At 50.2% G+C, this 19218-nt stretch overlaps 1 protein-coding gene across 4 annotated transcripts in view; it reads right to left on the bottom strand.

Moving 5' to 3' along the window:
* Positions 1-19218, bottom strand: part of TTLL11 (tubulin tyrosine ligase like 11) — a 202543-nt gene that overhangs the window by 37354 nt on the left and 145971 nt on the right. For all 4 annotated transcript variants that reach the window (XM_066256315.1, XM_066256317.1, XM_066256316.1 and 1 more), the window contains one exon: positions 3886-4143. In XM_066256315.1, the coding sequence (XP_066112412.1) occupies positions 3886-4143 (258 nt within the window). The remainder of the gene's footprint in view (positions 1-3885; positions 4144-19218) is intronic.

Genomic DNA, 19218 nt, shown 5'->3' with positions numbered 1-19218 from the left:
ATTATAAAAATATAAGAGACAAGAGGCATTTAATTCTCGATCGTGTGCGGGACTGTTGGCGCCTCCTGAGGGAAGGGCACGGAGAGCCGGTCAGACAGAGTCGAGTCTAGACGAGAGAACGACAGTTCATTATTTCTCATTTCTTGGTGCGAGAGAAAAATAGAAGATGGCCAGACTGGCATTAGCATAATTCCCTCCTACAACTGCTGATCGGTGTGGCACATCGTGAGACACGGTCACTGGAAATAAACTCAACCGCAATGTTTACTATTTTGCTCCCTCCAGTTCAAGGAACGGGGCGAGAAAGCGTGGGCGGCAGAGATGACAGCCAAGTTCAGCCTCCGTGGCGCGCGTGGGGGCTCGAAAGGAGGGTCTATCCAGGCGTGTGTGTCTCCCATGCCGTGCTCCGGGGAAGGGCACTTGGTTCGACTGAGCATATGGCATAAATATTATTAATTCATAATGAAGCAAAATTTAAATGAAGTGCAAAGAAGAGAGAGGAGAGTCGCCGTTCGCAAGAGAAAATGCTTGCTGTTTAATTTAGCGGGCAAGGCTGAACTTACTCAGACAAATCCAAAAGCAAAGAGTATCATCTTTTACGATTAAGTTGCTGTTGGGATCTCTTAGTGCATTTTAAAAAGGAAAATAAAAAGTCTGTTAATGGTTGTGCAACGTTTCCTCCATTTCTTCCCGCATCTTCATTCCTCAGCATGTCTGCTGCTGCTGCTGGTGGGGTGGGGGTGGGGTGGGTAGTCTGTCTGCTCCGCCACCGCCACCGGAGGACATGGTGCTGCCTTCTCACGGTCACTGTCCCTCTCACTAACACAGGTTGGGAATGACAGCCGCAGGACCTAATAGTCTCTAACATTACAAAATTGGTTTTTCATGCAAATGACCTTAATTATAGAGAACAAAGGGATGGAAAAGCGAGAGGCTGATCACAGAGAGATGGATTCGTAGCAGTACTTTCGACATCACCCAGTTCCAGGCGGAGAGCATTGTAAGAATGAATCTTGACGAGAACCCTACCCAATTCTGTCTCCTTCTCAGGGTGGTGTTGAACACAGCGGTCCCCTCAATGTGTACGCCGGCTTCTCACACCAGGGGTCACACACTGAGGGTCTCTGTGGGCAGCCCGCTTTGAGTGAGCCCATGCAGGGTTTAAAAATGATTTTCTGAATGGCCAACGCTGAGATACAAGTATTGAGGTTTTACATAACAATCAGTAGTTCTAGTTTTTTTTTTTAAACAAGAGCCGTGGGGCAGCAGTCCTTTTCCTTCCCTCCTGAGCCCTCTGGGCTGCCCCAGCCTGCCTCTTCCTCATTCTCCCTCCAGAGGCAGCTGAGGTTGGGATTCTTACCGTACTCTAGTTGGTCTCGTCTCCCCCTCTCTCTTCCATTTCAGTAGAATTTTATTAGGAAGAAAAAGAAAGCGTTTCGGTTTCCACCATCAATGTAGCCCAGATGAGAAGCCTTTTCTAACTTCTGAACATGAGCCACTCACTCAGGAAAGCCACTCTCGGGCTCTCCCCCCTGCCTGGACAGGCGAGCCCCCTTTACCGCCAGCCAAACTTCCTCTTGTAAGTCCAAACTCTGCCTCCTGGGGGCACCTTGATCCCACCAGGCAGACGAAGGGTCCCCTGTTCTGTCTGCTGCTCCAGGACTCTGTCAGAGGGGTGCATTTAATGATCTGTTCGCTGTGCGCTGCCTGCTAGACTGAGAGTCCCCTGCAGGCTAGTGGGCTCCATTATTTCCCTCTGGTTTTCCTAGAGCTACTGGGTGCTCAGGAGAAGTTGGTAGGTCAAACCAGACACAGTTCTTTCCTACTCGCAGTTAGGGCTCCCAGGTCCAGGGTCCCCTGCCACACCCAGGCTGTTGTCCACATGAACCCAAACCACCCCTCACTCTTGCAGGTCTTAAGTGGACTCTTCTGTGCAATGGCTCAGGGGCTGGGAAGGGCCCAGAAAGCTCCTGCCCTTGTAGAAGAAAGGTCTGAGCCCCTAGACATGTCATGTTGCGAGAAGACTGCTCACCCTCACTCCTCTGGGACCCTGCACACTTCCACAGAACCTCAAGTGCCCTCATATCTCTGTCACGGAGCGGTTTCTCTATGTCCTGAGCCACAGTCATCACAAAGGGTAGAGAAAGTCTACCTGTGTTTCTGCTCCTCTCCCTCCTGACTATATTGGGACAGTAGTATACACAGTTATACAAGTTCTACTTCCTAGCTTCCATGCAGGTAGCAGTGGCCAAGAAGACAGATGGACCTGCAAGTCATTGAATACGGCCTCTGGACGGCCTTTTAAATGGTTCTAATTCATTTGACAGAGAGGCCTCTTGTTCTTCCTCCCTTCCTCCTCCTTGCTGCCTGGAACTTGGCCATGATGGCTGGATTTTGAGCAGCCACCTCGTGACCACAAAGCAGCTCTGAAGCTGGAGGTTCATGCTTAGGATGGATGAGTGAAAAGGCAGCGAGTGGGGTGTTGATCACTTTGTGTAGTCATTAACCAGCCCTAGAGCCCCACTGCCCAAACTCCACTGCAGTTCCTAAATAAGTCAGAGGGCATCGTGTAAAGTGGCATTTTCAGGGAAACAACATGTGTCTATTGACTCTTTTGAATTTTTCACTGCCTCAGGGAAATAGTAATCAGCAGACTCCACCCTGACAAATAGCTCCCCTGAACCAGGCGCTGGGCTGGGTGTTTATGGTATGTTACATCCCAGCCTCATAGTAACCCTGCAAAATAGGCGAGATTATTCCCATTTTACAGATAAAGACGAGAGACCTGCCTAAGGCCACACCGTGATGCACTTGCTTTGCAGCCAGACCCCAAAGCCTGTGCTCTTCCACTGGGCTTTCCTTTTGCCCCTGAAACTAACACAAAGCCCTTCTCAAAATCATCGAGCAAATATGACTTCGGGGTGATTGACATGGCAAAAGTCACTGCTGATACTCCTGTTTACATCTGTCAGAAATATCGGAGAGCTAGAGTTAGAACTTGTAAAATTCGTTTAGAGAAAAGTGTGACAAAAGTGGTTTCGGATTCAAGACTTCTAATTATTTGCTTTAGTGGATAAACCACGAAGAGTGTGACTGTGGCGCGGTAGAAACATTAAACCCAATGGGTCAGTGGCTGGGGGCACAGCCTCTTGAGACACGCAGTCATTCCCCTGGGGTGCAGGTAGCTCCACTTACAGCAAGACCACTGGGGTTCAGAGATGGTCAGTACACAGCCTAAGGGTTACACAGCTGGTCAGTGCTCCTGTATTGCCCCCAAGGGCCCCAAAGGTAGAGGCAAGTAATGAATAATCTCAGGAGATTAAGTGGCAATGGCTTATTTTGTAGGCTTCAGCAAAAAACCCCTCATGTTTTATCTTTAAAATCATGCAAAATTTGTATTATACTCCATAATAGAGCCTTGTTATTTTTATAGTAGAGCAAACGTATTAAATCATTTATCGACTGAATTATTTAACATTTCTCTCCTGAAGTTGACACTTTGGAAAGATGTGCCTTGTTTCTCTGCTGCGGCTTCGTAAACACTTCACACACAGCTGTCTACTGCTGGGAGGACGTCAGCCCGGTTTAAGAAGCACAGGTCTGCCCGAGTCCAGGGGCAACTATTTATATGTGGGTGAGGACCTAGTAGTTGAAGGTGGCACAAAATTGTTTTCTAATGTCAGCATAAAGTTGTGAATACTGTCACACTTATAACATTCGTTAATTCATTCCACAAATAAGACACTGGGCCATTCCCACCCAGAGGGGGCCCTGACCCAGAACCAGAGGACCTCCCAGGAGCAGTCAGGCAGATTGAACCTGTCAGATTTGGGGCTGGACTATCCCCTGCCTGGAGCCCAAGCTGGAGGGGCTGGTCTCACTGACCTTATGAAGGTACGGAAGCCTGTTGGTCCCAACTTCATCGTCCCCTTGATTCCCAGGAATCGGATAAACAGATTCGCCATCCTGTCCACTAGGCGCAGGTAGTTGAACTGCTTTGCGTACTTGGGGAACACCTGCTTGAGGCAGATGGAGGGCAGCTGGGCATCGGGGTTGGGCTTAGAGCTGCCGTCCGAGCTGCTGGCCAGGTCACTGTCGGAAGGATCTTCCTTTCTGGCTAATGGCTTCTCCAGCTGCTGAGATCTGAAACACACAAGGAATCAATGACTGAACCAACAACTGGAGTGGGCTCTACAGCAGATAGAACACTTTCTCACGCATCGAGATACGCGGCCACCTCGGGAGGTGGGCATTATCACCACTTTTATTGTGCAGACCAGAGGAGTGACCTGCCCATGCTCGCTGAGCTGGTGCATGCCAAAGCCAGGACTCAAATCCAGGACAGAGCCGGGACCGGAAACTCCTGCTTCCCCGGCTCTACCATCCTGGTTTCTCCGGTAGGGATCACTTCCTTTACTGCACTCACAATCCAGGGGGATACTCTATTATGGAGCGGTCTGGGTTTGATTTTAAACTCCTACTTATGGGTAGTAATTGAATAATTAAGAAATACAAAAATTTCATTGAAGACTGGCAAAAATCCATAGGCACAGTTCAATGAACAATTTGCAAAGATACATCAGTTAGTTACTCAATTCTAGGAATAGGCACAATTAAGTTTCTTGGCTTAACTATTTTCTTATTTGAAACTCATTCAAAAAAAAAATGATTACAGTGTTGTGATTCCTTAGTCTGGATATTTTATTCTGATATTCAAGAAAATTCACAGCTAATAACTCTCAAATATCTACTTCTATCCTGCAATGTTTTCCTCACCTGCAGATCCAGATACCCAACTACCCTGTTTAACCTCCAGAATGGCCTACAGGCACCTCCCAGTGAAATGACCACTTCTCCACACCCCAAATCCTCATTTCCATCTCCTTGAATATGACACCTGCCAGTTACCCAGGCAGGAGGCATGAGAACAAACGCCAATTCCTTCCCCTATGCCTCCACAGCCAGTCCTACACCCTTAGCATTCCCCACAACCAGCCATTCTCTCCCCTCCCCAAACTCTCCCCTCCCCAAACTCTCCCCTCCCTAAACTCTCCCCTCCCCAAACTCTCCCCTCCCCAAACTCTCCCCTCCCCAAACTCTCCCCTCCCCAAACTCTCCCCTCTTTTATTATTTTTTTTTTTTCTGTATTTTTCCAAAGCTGGAAACCGGGAGAGACAGTCAGACAGACTCCCGCATGCGCCCGACCGGGATCCACCTGGCACGTCCACCAGGGGGCGACACTCTGCCCACCAGGGGGCGATGCTCTGCCCCTCCGGGGCGTCGCTCTGTTGCGACCAGAGCCACTCTAGCGCCTGGGGCAGAGGCCGAGGAGCCATCCCCAGCGCCTGGGGCCATCTTTGCTCCAGTGGAGCCTCGGCTGCAGGAAGGGAAGAGAGAGACAGAGAGGAAGGAGAGGGGGAGGGGTGGAGAAGCAGATGGGCGCTTCTCCTGTGTGCCCTGGCCGGGAATCGAACCCAGGACTCCTGCACGCCAGGCCGACGCCCAACCACTGAGCCAATCGGCCAGGGCCAAACTCTCCCCTCTTTAAACTCTCCCCTGCCCAAACTCTCCCCTCTCTAAACTCTCCCCTACTCAAATCCTCCCCTCACAAACTCTCCCCTCCCTAAACTCTTCCCTGCCTAAACTCTCCCCTCCCTAAACTCTCCCCTACCTAAACTTTCCCCTCTTTAAACTCTCCCCTTCCCAAACTCTCCCCTCTTTAAACTCTCCCCTTCCCAAACCCTCCCCTCATAAACTCTCCCCTCCCTAAACTCTCCCCTGCGCAAACTCTCCCCTCCCCAAACTCTCCCCTGCGCAAACTCTCCCCTGCCCAAACTCTCCCCTCTCTAAACTCTCCCCTACTCAAACCCTCCCCTCACAAACTCTCCCCTCCCTAAACTCTTCCCTGCCTAAACTCTCCCCTACCTAAACTGTCCCCTCTTTAAACTCTCCCCTTCCCAAACTCTCCCCTCTTTAAACTCTCCCCTCCCCAAACTCTCCCCTGCGCAAACTCTCCCCTGCCCAAACTCTCCCCTCTCTAAACTCTCCCCTACTCAAACCCTCCCCTCATAAACTCTCCCCTCCCTAAACTCTCCCCTGCCCAAACTCTCCCCTCCCTAAACTCTCCCCTGCCCAAACTCTCCCCTCCCCAAACTCTCCCCTCCCTAAACTCTCCCCTCCCTAAACTCTCCCCTGCCCAAACTCTCCCCTCCCTAAACTCTCCCCTCCCTAAACTCTCCCCTTCCCAAACTGTCCCCTCTTTAAACTCTCCCCTACCCAAACTCTCCCCTCTTTAAACTCTCCCCTGCCCAAACTCTCCCCTCTCTAAACTCTCCCCTACCAAAACCCTCCCCTCATAAACTCTCCCCTCCCTAAACTCTTCCCTGCCTAAATTCTCCCCTCCCTAAACTCTCCCCTTCCCAAACTCTCCCCTCTTTAAACTCTCCCCTACCCAAACCCTCCCCTCACAAACTCTCCCCTTCCCAAACTCTCCCCTCCCTAAACTCTCCCCTGCCCAAACTCTCCCCTCTCTAAACTCTCCCCTACCCAAACCCTTCCCTTATAAACTCTCCCCTCCCTAAACTCTCCCCTCCCTAAACTCTCACCTGGACTGTAGCAACAGGGCCTCCTGCCTCCAGCCTTTGCCAACCATAGGTCCACCCTGCACACCAGCACCCACAGTTCCCCTTTGAAAGCAAACCTGATTGAGTTGCCCACTTGCTATAGCTTTTTAGTGACTCTCAAGAGCCTATACAAAGAAATCCTCCCCCTCATTCTGGCACTTGAGGCCCTTCCTGATGTCTTCTCCATCACCCCCACTTCCTGTCACTGCCCTAGTCACACTATACCCTCCGAGGCCTCTGAGCCCTCCCTGCCGCCCCGCCTGCCGCGCACTGGCGTGGCCTGGAACCAGAGACTTGGTGCTCAGTGGACACCAGCTCCCTTCTATGCTCAGTGCCTCTCTCTGCACTTTCCTGTCTTCTGCCTTGCCCATGGCTGGCCTGTGGCGAGGTGTCACCCTTTCCCACCTGGGTGTCCATTCTGAGACAGAATCCCGAGCACACTGAACACGGACAATAGCTACTGCTCAACGGATGAACTGACCCAGGAAAATTAGAAGCATGTCTCATGGTGCTGAGCTCAATGTCAAGGTCGTTTTCTACTCTTTTCTGTATTAAATGGCCTTGTCTCTGGTGCTCACACTTTCAGCTACGCCACCAGTCACCAAGTTGGGCCACCCTGGTATCCTAGTACCTACCTTCCTTGGCCTGCCAATACCCCTATTCTGTGGGACCCTTGAAGGCAAGGACCACATCTTACTCAACTCTACTTCTATAGGATCTGGCACATACTAGGTGTTTGGGAAATGTATCATTGGATTTGTTGAGTAAGGAAAGTTCCCTTTTAATAGCAAGATAAACCTCAAATAAAAAAAATCAAAGTTATGATCACTTGTTTCCCACAAGCTCTTTCAATTGGGAAAGATGTTCGAAAGAGAAACAGCGTGCTTGACAGCCCTCCAGAGTGGTCTCCTCCTCGCGCGGCCCCAGGAACCAGCCTCTAAGAAAGAGAAGAAGCCCCTGGTGCGAGTCTGATGTCCTTAAGTTCTGTTCACAGTTCCTGCTAAGAGGATTTTGACACTGGTCTCAAAGAACAGACAGAGGTGTAGACCAAAGCAGCATGAAGAAAACCACTTTAAATTTCAACAATGCAGATGGTTCTAGAGAAACAAACGCTCCTTCTTGCCAAGGGGAGCAGCCCAATTCCTCCGTAGAAGGCGGCACAACTTTCCCGCAGCCAGAAGACTGGCTTTCTCCTCATCTCCTTCAACTGGAGACAGTAAATAACAGGGGCTTCCTTTTCTTCCTATTGAGGTTATAGGAAGAAAGACGAAAGAAGGAAAGCGGCACTGTTACTGGAAATTAGCTCTTAAATTACTGGATAAGTGGCAATCACTGACTGTACAAGCGCTCATTAAGTTTTTGTTAAAGGGAAGACGTGGAAATGTACAGTGTGAATCCACTGGGCGCCATGAAGACAGCTCGGAGAGCTGCTCCATCACCACAGCTGTCCCGCCCGTGCGCGTTCATCCGCTTGTCACACAGCCCGGTGCGGGAGACGGTTGTGATCATCCCCGTTCTGGGTGGAGAAGCTGAGGCGCGGCGGGGTGGAGCACCTCGCTGGCCCCGACTCACACCTCCGTCCGTCTAACCGGGGCTCGCTCCGCCTGCCACCATTGCTCCACAGTGCATCATGATTCACGTCGGGGGTTACAAAATCCTAAGCACCGCTATTTATTGTTCGCTTTAAATCGTTTTTATGGATTCTAATAGTAATTCATGCCCTTTGCAGACAACTTGAGAAATGTGTAAAGGAATCAAAACCATTTGTAATCCCACAAGTCAGGGATGAACAGTATTAACGCTCTGATTTATCGGTAAAGTTAGGATCGCATGACACGCAGTTAAAATCTTTCTTCTCATACGTTACAAGTATCTTCCCGTGGCACTAAATATGTTTTCAGGGGCGTAATTTCTCATGGACATGTCATGCTTCGTGTTATGCCTGAACCATCACTTAATTAACCATTCCCCCCTCAGCTACAGGGTGGGCGTCTATAATAGGCCTGTCTTTCTAGAGTCTGGTGACCGGTCCCCTCAGTGATGTGCTCCCTCAGAATAACAGTACAACCAGAAGCAGCCTCGGAGAGCATTCTGTCCGGCGATGTCATCTATTTTCTTCCATTAGGGTCTCATGTACATAACAGACATTCACCATTTAAAAAAAAAATATTTATTCATTTTAGAGATGAGAGAGAGAGGAGGAGGGGGAGGAGCAGGCAGCATCAACTCCCAAATGTGCCTTGACCAGGCAAGCCTGGGGTTTCGAACTGGCGACTTCAGCGTTCCAGGTCGACACTTTATCCACCACGCCACCACAGGTCAGGCAACATTCACCATTTTAAACCATTTTGAAGTGTGCCCTGCAGCGGCAATTAGGACCTCCACAATGGTGTGGAACCCACTCTGGTTCTAGGACATTTTCACAATAATGTCACTTAAGAGCAGAAACCTTAGTCCTAGGTCGGTAGGGACATTAGCGCCCCTGGGTCATTTGATCAGCACATTCTCCAGGGTGGTGGCCTTAGCTTGGGTTACCCTGGTGGTGGGGACCCTACCACCTGCAGGGGGCCTCTCAGGTTTTGCCGGTACATGTCAGAGGGTGTTCCCCCCTAGTCTGCAGCCTGAACCCATCCTGCCCCCAGAGCCACACAGAATGAGTTTTATTTCTCTTCCACGTGACGGCCTTTCACCTTTCTTTCAAGGGCTGGCACAGTACTGGATGACTGCCATTTCCCTTCCTTCCGGCCTCCAATTAATTAATGGCCTCAAGATGAAAAGGGCCTCCCAAGCCACAGATGTCATTTTCATGGGCTCACAACCACAAATTCAGGGGAAATGGTTTGGCTCAACTGGAAGAAGGCAGTACAGACATAGCTGACATGGAAGAGGAAATAGAACATGAGACACAGCAGCTTTGCTGGAGACAATCTCAATTATCACATGGAGATCCAGGTTCTCACAAATGCTAGAAGCTCTTGTTTTTACTCATAGCATTTTAATGGAAATGTCAGGCTTATGAAATAAAAGTGGTAAAACAAACAAATAAACAAAAAAACCCTAAATCAAGCTTAATTTAGTTTATCCTTGATTCATTAAAATAGGGAAAAGAATCCTAGAATGTTTTATTTATTATTGTTTTTTCAAATAAAATGGAATTATTTTTTGTTAAAACTCTTGTAAAATAAACACTTATCTCGGCCCTGGCCGGTTGGCTCAGTGGTAGAGTGTTGGCTCGGTTTGTGGAAGTCCTGGGTTCAATTCCTGGCCAGGGCACACAGGAGAAGTGCCCATCTGCTTCTCCACCCTTCCCCCTCTCCTTTCTTTCTATCTCTCTCTTCCCCTCCCACAGCCAAGGCTCCACTGGAGCAAAGTTGGCCCGGGCACTGAGGATGGCTCCATGGCCTCCACCTCAGGCACTAGAATGGCTCCAGTTGCAACAGATCAACGCCCCAGACAGGCAGAGCATCGCCCCCTGGTGGGCATGATGGGTGGATCCCTGTTGGGCACATACGGAGTCTGTCTCTCTGCCTCCCTGCTTCTCACTTCAGAAAAATACAAAAAACAAACAAAGAAGAAATAACACCTATCTCTATTTTGCCCAACAAACCTACTATCAAAAACCAACCAGCATTTACTGGGGACCTGCTACATGTATTTCAAGAACTGTGCCAAGCAACTTACCTAGACTATCTCATTTGTTTCTCATAACGATTCTGTGAGGTAGATAGAAACTGGTCCAATTTTACAGATTAGGAATCTGAGGCCCAGAGAATCTGAATACATGCCCAGCGTCACAAATCAACACTGGAATCTGAATTTATACTCAGGACTGTCTCATTAAACACAATGCTTAGTTCACTATATAATTCCTGCTAATCTGATTTAAATCAAACCAAAGACTTATATTTTTCTGTATAAACTATATATAATTTCAGAAATGAACAATATAGGAAGGCAGACAAACAAGATAAAGTTGCAGATTCGTAGAAGGTACTCGAATTCTCTCGGAGAAATAATTTCCATTTTTAGTTAAGCACCGCTTTGATAATTCATTGATTCATGAACCACTTTCCAAGCACTTACCTGTCCCAGGGGCCCCTGATACACAGGTGAGGAGCATACAGCCCCCCACCCAGAAGCACTTGACCAAGTGGGGAAAGATAAGTCCCATCCATAAACAATCATTGAGGGAGGTGGAGGTGGCCAGTGAGTGCGCAGAGGGGGGACCCCGAGTAGAAGGAAGGAGCCGCTCTGCTGGGTCTCGGTGGTAGGCGGTATGTCTGAAGAGAAGCGCGTGGGAACATGACCTGGGAGCCCGGGTGGGTCTGGGTCTTATAGGATCAAGAATGTCAGATCAAGGGGCTTAGATTTGGTAGTGTGGGAGGCGCGATGAATGTGGCGGGTCTGGGGGAGAAGAGTGGCAAAGCCAGACGTGCGGTGAGAATAAATGACTCTGCTGGTGGAATGGACTCGGGGTCAAGGCGGGGGATGGAGGACGTCAGGAAGCTACTGGAACACTCCGAGTCAATGGCTCCGAAAGCATGGCCCCTGGACCGGCAGCATCCGTGTCACCTGGGGACTTGTTAGAAATGCACATTCTTGGCTCCACCGCTGACCTATGGACTCAGAACCTACGAGCGGGCCGGGCTATCTGTTTTAGGAAGCCCTGAAGGGAGCTGATGCAGGCCGGAGTCTAGCTGAAAGACGACTTCAGTAAGGGCGGGACCACGGGGGACAGAAAGGGAGCGGACGCCCTGGCTCATGTTCCTGGCGATCCTGTGGTTTGGCAGGAGGGCCTGGTGGGCAGCGGCGCTGCACTAGCCAAGGGAAGTAAGCAGGTTTCCTTCCCCATAGTTTGGCCGAGACCCATGTCCCCAGTCACTTGGGAATTTCAAATGCACATTGGCATTCCTGAAGAAACTGCTAGCTATGTGCCACAGAAGTCCCTTAAATTAGCCCAGCAGCTAATTTAAAGAGTTGGAGGATGAAGTCACTAAAAATAAACATAACTACCATGCAGCCCAGCTCCGTCACTTGATAAATGTCTGCCATCACAGAGGTCCCATTTGCGTGATGGCGACGCTATGCTATTTGAAGAGAAGGCAAAAGACTCCGTAGCAGGGGTGAGGGGTGCGATGTGTTGCCTAACTGATGAGGAGAAGGACTGAATGGGGATCTTTGTCTGATGATCAGGTCCCTATACGACCTAGACCCACACTGGTTCCGTTTCCACCGGCTCCCCTTCACGCTGTCGGCCTCTGAACACTCCCCTGGCCACTTCCACTTCACTCGGTCACCTTCTTCCAAAGTACGGTATAAGGCCACCAGCAACACACATCGTGGTGATGGTATCAGTAGCACCTACTATGGGCCAAGAACTGCAATTTAAAAAAATTTAATCTTGGCCCTGGCTGGTTGGCTCAGCGGTAGAGCGTCGGCCTGGTGTGCAGGGGACCCGGGTTCGATTCCCGGCCAAGGCACACAGGAGAAGTGCCCATCTGCTTCTCCACCCCTCCCCCTCTCCTTCCTCTCTGTCTCTCTCTTCCCCTCCCGCAGCCAATGCTTCATTGGAGCAAAGATGGCCCGGGTGCTGGGGATGGCTCCTTGGCCTCTGCCCCAGGCGCTACAGTGGCTCTGGTCGCGGCAGAGTGACGCCCCGGAGGGGCAGAGCATCGCTCCCTGGTGGGCAGAGCGTAGCCCCTGGTGGGTGTGCCGGGTGGATCCCAGTCGGGTGCATGCGGGAGTCTGTCTGACTGTCTCTTCCCGTTTCCAGCTTCAGAAAAATGCAAAAAAAAAAAATAATAATCTTGATAAAATCTTAGGAAGTCGGTGTGACTATCACTCCCACTCTACAAGGAGGAAACCAAGGCACAAAGGTACAGACACAAGACTCAGAGGCTGTGGATCCGGGACGGAAAGCCAGGCCGGCAGACACCTCATATCTAACCACCGCACTGTGCTGCTTCCACGCACGGCAGTTACCGGGCACCGGGCTCCGGAGAGTCAGGGGGGTGACCTATCACATCTCCTCTGACCCTGGCAATGGTCTTATAAATTAGATACTATAAGTGGCCCCTCTGCCCCATTTTTGCTAATGAGAAAAATTAGCTTCAGGGAGGTCAGACTACTTTCCAGAGCTCACCCCACTACTGAATGGCCGAGAGTGAAGATTTGGACCCGGATCCGTCTGAGTTCAAAGCGCAGGTGCTTTGCTCTCTCTCACGGTCCTACTCATTGTGGTCACGCAACTTCCCGGAACTCCCACTCTCTTCCCTGAGGATGGAGAGCAGGGTCTGACTAACGGGATGGCGTGAGGCTTACGAGGGCGAGTAGCTGGGAGGGCACCCCTCAAACCTAGCGCAAAACTGTTGTCTTGTTCAGGATTAAAGACACAGCCTTTCTAGAAAGCCTCCCGAGGCATCTGCCCAGGGCTTGTAACGGACCTCAGTGTGAGGACCTGGGAGGGACCAGCACCTGGAGGGACCAGCACCTGTCTGGGCAGGGCTGTTTCATTATGACTGCCAAACACATCAACCCCTATTTTACAGCCATGGGCTCACAGGAGTCACTGGCACATAGTGTTTGTTGCATGTACGAGTTAATGAAGGCCCCGTGGCAACAGCCGCAGACTGAGTCTCTGTCCCGGCTCAGGGTGAATTCCCAGAGCCGCCAGACAGGGTTCAGCCGGAGCACCTTCCTGCCAGGCCGGGCAATGCCTTAGCCAAAGGACTACAATACAACAAACACGAGGACTTGCTCTAACACCCCCTCCCCCCCATTCCCGCAGACCAGAGCGCCTGCAGGGTCACTGGGCCCAGTGTTCTCATTTTCCGGATGAAGAGGCTGACAGCTCACTACAAAGACCTCCCAATGCACTTCCTCTCCAATAGGGCGCTCTGCTCTGCCCCTCCGCACAGGCTCACGGGGCGCAGGGCGCACGGGGCGCGTGTCTGCGCCTCGTCCCTCTGGCTCTCTTTGTCTCACGGCTTGGCCACTTGCAGTCCGTGGAACACACTGTCACAGCGGCCAGGGAGGGTGCTGCCAGGCAGCTTCTCCCCACGGGGCGCCTGTCTGGTGGTCTGGGCTGGATCGGGAGAGAAGGAGGCTGGTTGGGATTCCAGCTCTGCATTCTTGAGCTGGGTGGCCTCAGGCAAATCCAAGTCAGATAATCTCAAAGCTTCAGGTTCCTCCTATACAGAATGGGAATAATACGGTACTTAACCTTTAGAACTGCTGTAATTACAGAGAGAATGGATTCATAGTGCTTAGCACAGCGCCTCAGTACCCCTTAGACACTGTGATTAGAATCGCCAGCATCTTTATCTCCCCTGTGCCATCGTCTCCAGAGGCTCTCTGTCTAGTCACCAGCCTCAAGGGGAGAGGCCAGTGCACAGCTCTGGGGGCTCAGGAGGATATGGGGTTTCTTCAACCACTTTCTGACATTCAGCTCCACCCCTGCCCACGTAACTAGACACCAGACTGGGCCCCTGCTCCTCCAAGGCTGTCTGGGAGTCTCACTGCAGGTTGCCTGGGCTCAGACCGCACCTGCCTCTGGCCCCCACCTAACTAACCCCCACCCCCACCATGTGAGTCACATTTTCTCAGGCCTCACTGGAGCCCTGCCCCTTATCCGATACCCTGGTTCTCCACTGAGGATTACTGATGTCATAAAACAGTGCCACAAAAATAATTGCTTCTCTCCACATTCAGAACAAGTTAAACTGTGGACTTAGAAGGGACACCAGCAACGATCTCATTTTTCTTTATGGGGAAGTAGAAGCAATGTCATTTGCTTGAGGTGATGGCAAAGGCAGGCTCAGTTCTCCCAGCTCCCTGCCCAGAGCCTTGAAAAAAAGAAAAAGAAAAAAAAAATGATACCACTTTTGAGCTGAAATGCCGGAGAGGCCAAAATCCTACTGAACAAGAAGCTTCAGACTCCAGTCACTCTGGCAGGCAGGGCGGAGACTTCCTTTTGCCCGAAAGGATGGTGGAGTCCATGTCTGGCCCATCCCGTAGTGGACTGCTGTCTCTCTGTTGTGGATGATTAAGCTTGTGCTAGCTTCTCACTGAAACCCGGAGAACGGTTTTTCAGACTGCGAGGCTTGTCCGCGCCAGCTGCCTGGGGCCCGCTGTGCAGTCTTGAGCTGAGCGGGCCGGCGCGGTCTGGCCGCCGCCTGCCGTACTGCCTTGTCACCCACGTTGCACACGGTTCTCTCCTGTTTTAAGTGTTCTTTCTCAAGTTATCCACCTGAAAACCACTCACCCTTTAAATCTCAGATTCCGTGTCACCTTTTCCAAAGAGCTTGCCACAGCTATTGAGATAGAATCCACCATTCCTTTCTATATATAACCTTGCAGACTTTGTAAATACATCACCATCCTCATCATCACCGTCATCCTCATCATCGTTTTCTTTCATCTTCACTATCACCATTGAAAGCGTGGTTTGTGCAACTGTCTGTCTGGTGCCTATTTCTTTCACTAGATTGAAAGCCCGGGAGGGCGGGTGGTGCTCTCACTCATTGTGACTACATTTATAGCCCCAACACATTCCTGGCACACAGTAGGTGCTCAAACTATCTGGCAGCAAATACTGTAAAAATGTTTCAATGAGTTCCCATGACAGTCCAATCATTAGACTCAATTATCAGCTCAAGTTTCCATCTGAGGGTACTGAGGCTGTGGAAGGCTAAGTCAGCCGCCTGAGTGGTAAGGCTGGGGCTGGTGGCCGGCCGTCTCCAGAGGCCACATTTTTAACCCCTCCGCTTCCGGTTGCCAGAACGAATCTTTCTTTCTCTTTATCTCCCCTAGTTCCTGGGAAGGTCTTGTCTGTCTCTGGCAGAACAACAGCAAGGCACTGTCTGTGTGACAGTTGTAATCAGCGGTTGTATTAGCCTCTGTTTTACAACCTCCAGAATTAGCAGAGAAGGCCAACTTGAGCTTTCATTGTCTAGTTCCGCTAATGAAGGGGTCTTGTTAATTACATACTCAGCGCCTATCTGCAAAACAAAGCCTTTTAGTGTTTAAACACAGTTCCGCACCAAAGTCTAGGGCGGTGTGAATACAGACAATGAGGGAGAAATCATGTGTAGAAGTTATTTTTTTGTTGAGACTGTAATTCTTTTTGGCATTCAATTTCTTCCAAACCCAGTGCATTTTCTGCGGGGATCCTAATTCTCCTTCGTATCCTGTGCGCCCAGCGAACCCTGATCCGGGGATGTAGGAAGCATGTCCCACGTTGAACATCCTTCCCACTCAGGTTTCAGATAAAATGCGCTCTCTGTGAATTGCACTTGTCACTGGTTTGCCTTGAGGGTGCTCCCCACCCAGGGGTGCCAGTGTGGCCAGCTGGTCAATCCTGCATTGAGGGCACTGAATACAAAACTATCTTCACTGGGCTACGTCCCCGGGGCTCATGGCACCTGCACCCCACTTTGCAAGGCAATGTCTGTGTGTCATTCCGTATGGGATTTTCGCTCACGTGAGTGAGGCCTGTGGAGCTGATCCCACAGCCGTTTCTCAGGCAATGCGGCCCTGATTTTGCATTTGCATTTGGCCAGGGGTAAAGGGGAGCAACTCTTCTTGAGCCTGTCCTGTGGGGCAGTACCTTAATGGTCCTGGGTAAGCCACATTGAGACCTTAAGAGGGAGAAATCAACATCAACCTCTATTCCGGAGCCAGATGCCCGGGTCGGAAGCCCGTCCCTGTCCCTAACAAGCTGGGGACTTTGGAAAAGGGTCTTGATCTACTAGTTAGTGTCTTTATCTGTGTCATGGGGATAATAATTCTGCCAATGTCACAGCACTGTTGTGAGAATTAAACGGGCTAATACGGGCAGAGCATTTAGAACCGTTCCTGGCACGTGGTAGGCAGATAGGTGGCAGCCCTCATTGTTTATGGAACAAAGCTGAAGTCAGGTTAAATAAAGTGCTCAAGGTTACACGCCTCCTACACAGTATCAGGTGATAACCTGGGTCTGTCTGGCTCTGGGGACCATGTTCTTTCTAGGCTTCCAGCGAAGTCAGGGAAAGCCAGGGGTTCTCAGCTGGCTCTCCGCTATAGACTACCATTGCAGCCCTCGCCCTGGGAGTGTGACCTACAGAAAGTCACTCTCTGAGCCCCATCCCCTCCTGACTGCAGTGTGAGCATGCTGCTTTCTGCTCCCAACACTGCTCTCTCAAAGTTCACCATGGACCTCCCGACTGCATTGACCTTGACCTTTCTCCTTCATGGCCTTCGAGCAGTTGGCCACTTTTTCTGAAACTCATTTTGTGCCCATGCATTCTCCTAGTGTTTTCCCGTTCTCTGCTTTTCTTCCTCTGAAGACCCTTAGTGGTAGGTGGTCCCCTAAGCCTCGGTCCTTGGCCTGCGTCCTGCCAGGCGTAGTCTCCCTGGGCCACCTCCTTCACACACAGAGAGGACTCCAATCCCCATGTGCCTCGGAGCTTGGGCAGTTGAGCCTGGGTGCCCATGCCCTGTGCACCCCTTTGCACACAGCCAGGCCCCACCCCGCCCCGGCTCACTTCCATCGCCAGCCAGGCCACAAGCCTTCCCTGGCCCCTCCCACCCAGAAACGCTCTCTTCTGGTTTCCCACGGCACTTCACCCGCGCCTCTCATGGAATCTGTCATTTCCTAAACTCACATTACGACCATCGAAGCCTGTGGCTTCTTTCTCCCAGAGACGTCAAGTTTGCCAAAAATAAAATCTGTTTTTGTTCTGCTCATAGTACGCTACATCTAACAGGTGATGCAAAAAAAATGATGTGCTGAGAGACACCTGTGTGAGGAAAGTATTCTTTAAGACAAATAATGTGAAGAATTTGGTGTTATTTTGCCCGAAGGCAAGAAAACAGGTAGGGTGACCTCTGGGTGTCATTTTCAGCTTATAGTCCTATAAGACATTGTTAAGGGTAATAATACAACAATAATAATGTATGGTAATAAGAATAATAGTCACCCTGGGTCCACTCTGTCCTAACTCTATGGCGTTGGGAGTCGCTGTGATCTTGCTCAGCCTGTTTCTTTTCATGAAATGGAGATGGATAATGGACTCCACCTCACAGAAGGTCACGGGATGCAATGGGATAACATCAAACAAGAGGCTAGCATCCTGGCTAGAGTGCTGAAGACATGGTGGCTGTTATCACTCATTCGACACGTAGTGATCGCACAGCCCCCTCAAAAATCAGGGACGCCGGGTCAGCCCAACCTCCTCCAGGAAGATTTATTTAACTGCCTCCTCCAATCCATAATGTTCCTCTCCTTCGAGAACTTTGGTCCTAACAAAATTAGGTTTTTTTTAAAAAAAAACCACAGCTAATAAATTAGGCATGCATATTAGCAATCAGGTCCAGAGAGAAAGTCTAACTTCTTTCTCTATGCAATTTGAATTCCCCTAACATAGAGTTGTTGTCAAAATCCATTAAAGTATTTAATTTCACTTGTCATTGCACAATTCCCCAAGCAGGCATCCAGACAGTTTGCACTGCTGTTTCTCACAGAGGTACTAAATGTTTAGTTATCGTGGTACATTTTTAAGATGGTGTCTCCCTGATGGCTCTAGGGACTCTAAGAGATTGCCCAAGTTCAAGTACAAGGTTAAGGCAGGGGGGCCCAGAGATATAGGAATCATGTATCAAGGAGGCCTGGGTTTCGGCTCCAACACTGCCCCCTACCAGCTGAGTGATCTTGGGGAAGGTACTTAACCTCTCTGAACATCAGCTTCTTTGTTTGGAAAGCGGTGACAATAATACCAGGTGCACGGGGTTTTAGTGAGCAGTAAATGAAATACCAAATGTACAGAGATTTGAAGAATGCCAGACACATCATTGGTCCTCAGTAAGAGACAGCTTAAACATCCCTGGGGTTTGGAGACACACAGATTGGGGTCTAGAGACTGCTGTACACACTCACCACGCCTTAAGGAGCAGTGTGCTTATTGTGACCCGGTGGCCAGAACCACACAGTCCTGACACCTCCTTTCACAGAGGCCTGTCCCAACTCCCATTGAAATATATTAATATCCTCACTTGGCCAACTCACCTGGTGGGGATAAAAGGTTTCCATGACAACAGGCATGTGGTAGGAACCCCTACCCCAAGACAGAAAACAAAAGAGAGTCTATTATTTAGTTTCCCTCCTAATTAATGAACAGTGAGCTGAAGTCAGAGCTGGCCTCTTCCTTGGTTGTCATGGAAATGTTGACTGACCTACCCTGTCCTAGCAAAACACAGAAACTGGGGAGCAAGGGGGTCACTTGGGAGGTGGCGGTGGTGGGGGTGAATGACGAGGCTCATGAGAGTAGTACTCTCATCTCTTTTTACAAAAAAACAAAAACCACTGGCGAAAGTACACGCCTTACCAGGGAATGGAGAAGTTCCAGTTTTTATCACATAGTCCTTTGGTGATTGTAACTACAACAGATTTAGAGGCCACCAGAAAGGCTAGTTCAAACCCAGCAAGCGAGCAGGTGTTATTTCCTCAGCAGGGACAGGGAAGGTGCTCTGTGTCTCTGGTGTCATGCTCAGCATTTGGAGAACTGAGGCTTGTGCCCACAGGGTGGCCTCTTGCTATGGTTCAGTGCCCAGGCTCTGG

Source organism: Saccopteryx bilineata, chromosome 2 (genome assembly GCF_036850765.1).
Source record: "Saccopteryx bilineata isolate mSacBil1 chromosome 2, mSacBil1_pri_phased_curated, whole genome shotgun sequence".
NCBI lineage: Eukaryota > Metazoa > Chordata > Mammalia > Chiroptera > Emballonuridae > Saccopteryx > Saccopteryx bilineata.
The sequence above is the reverse complement of the archived record's forward strand: the minus strand, read 5'-3'. Positions and strand labels throughout refer to the sequence as shown.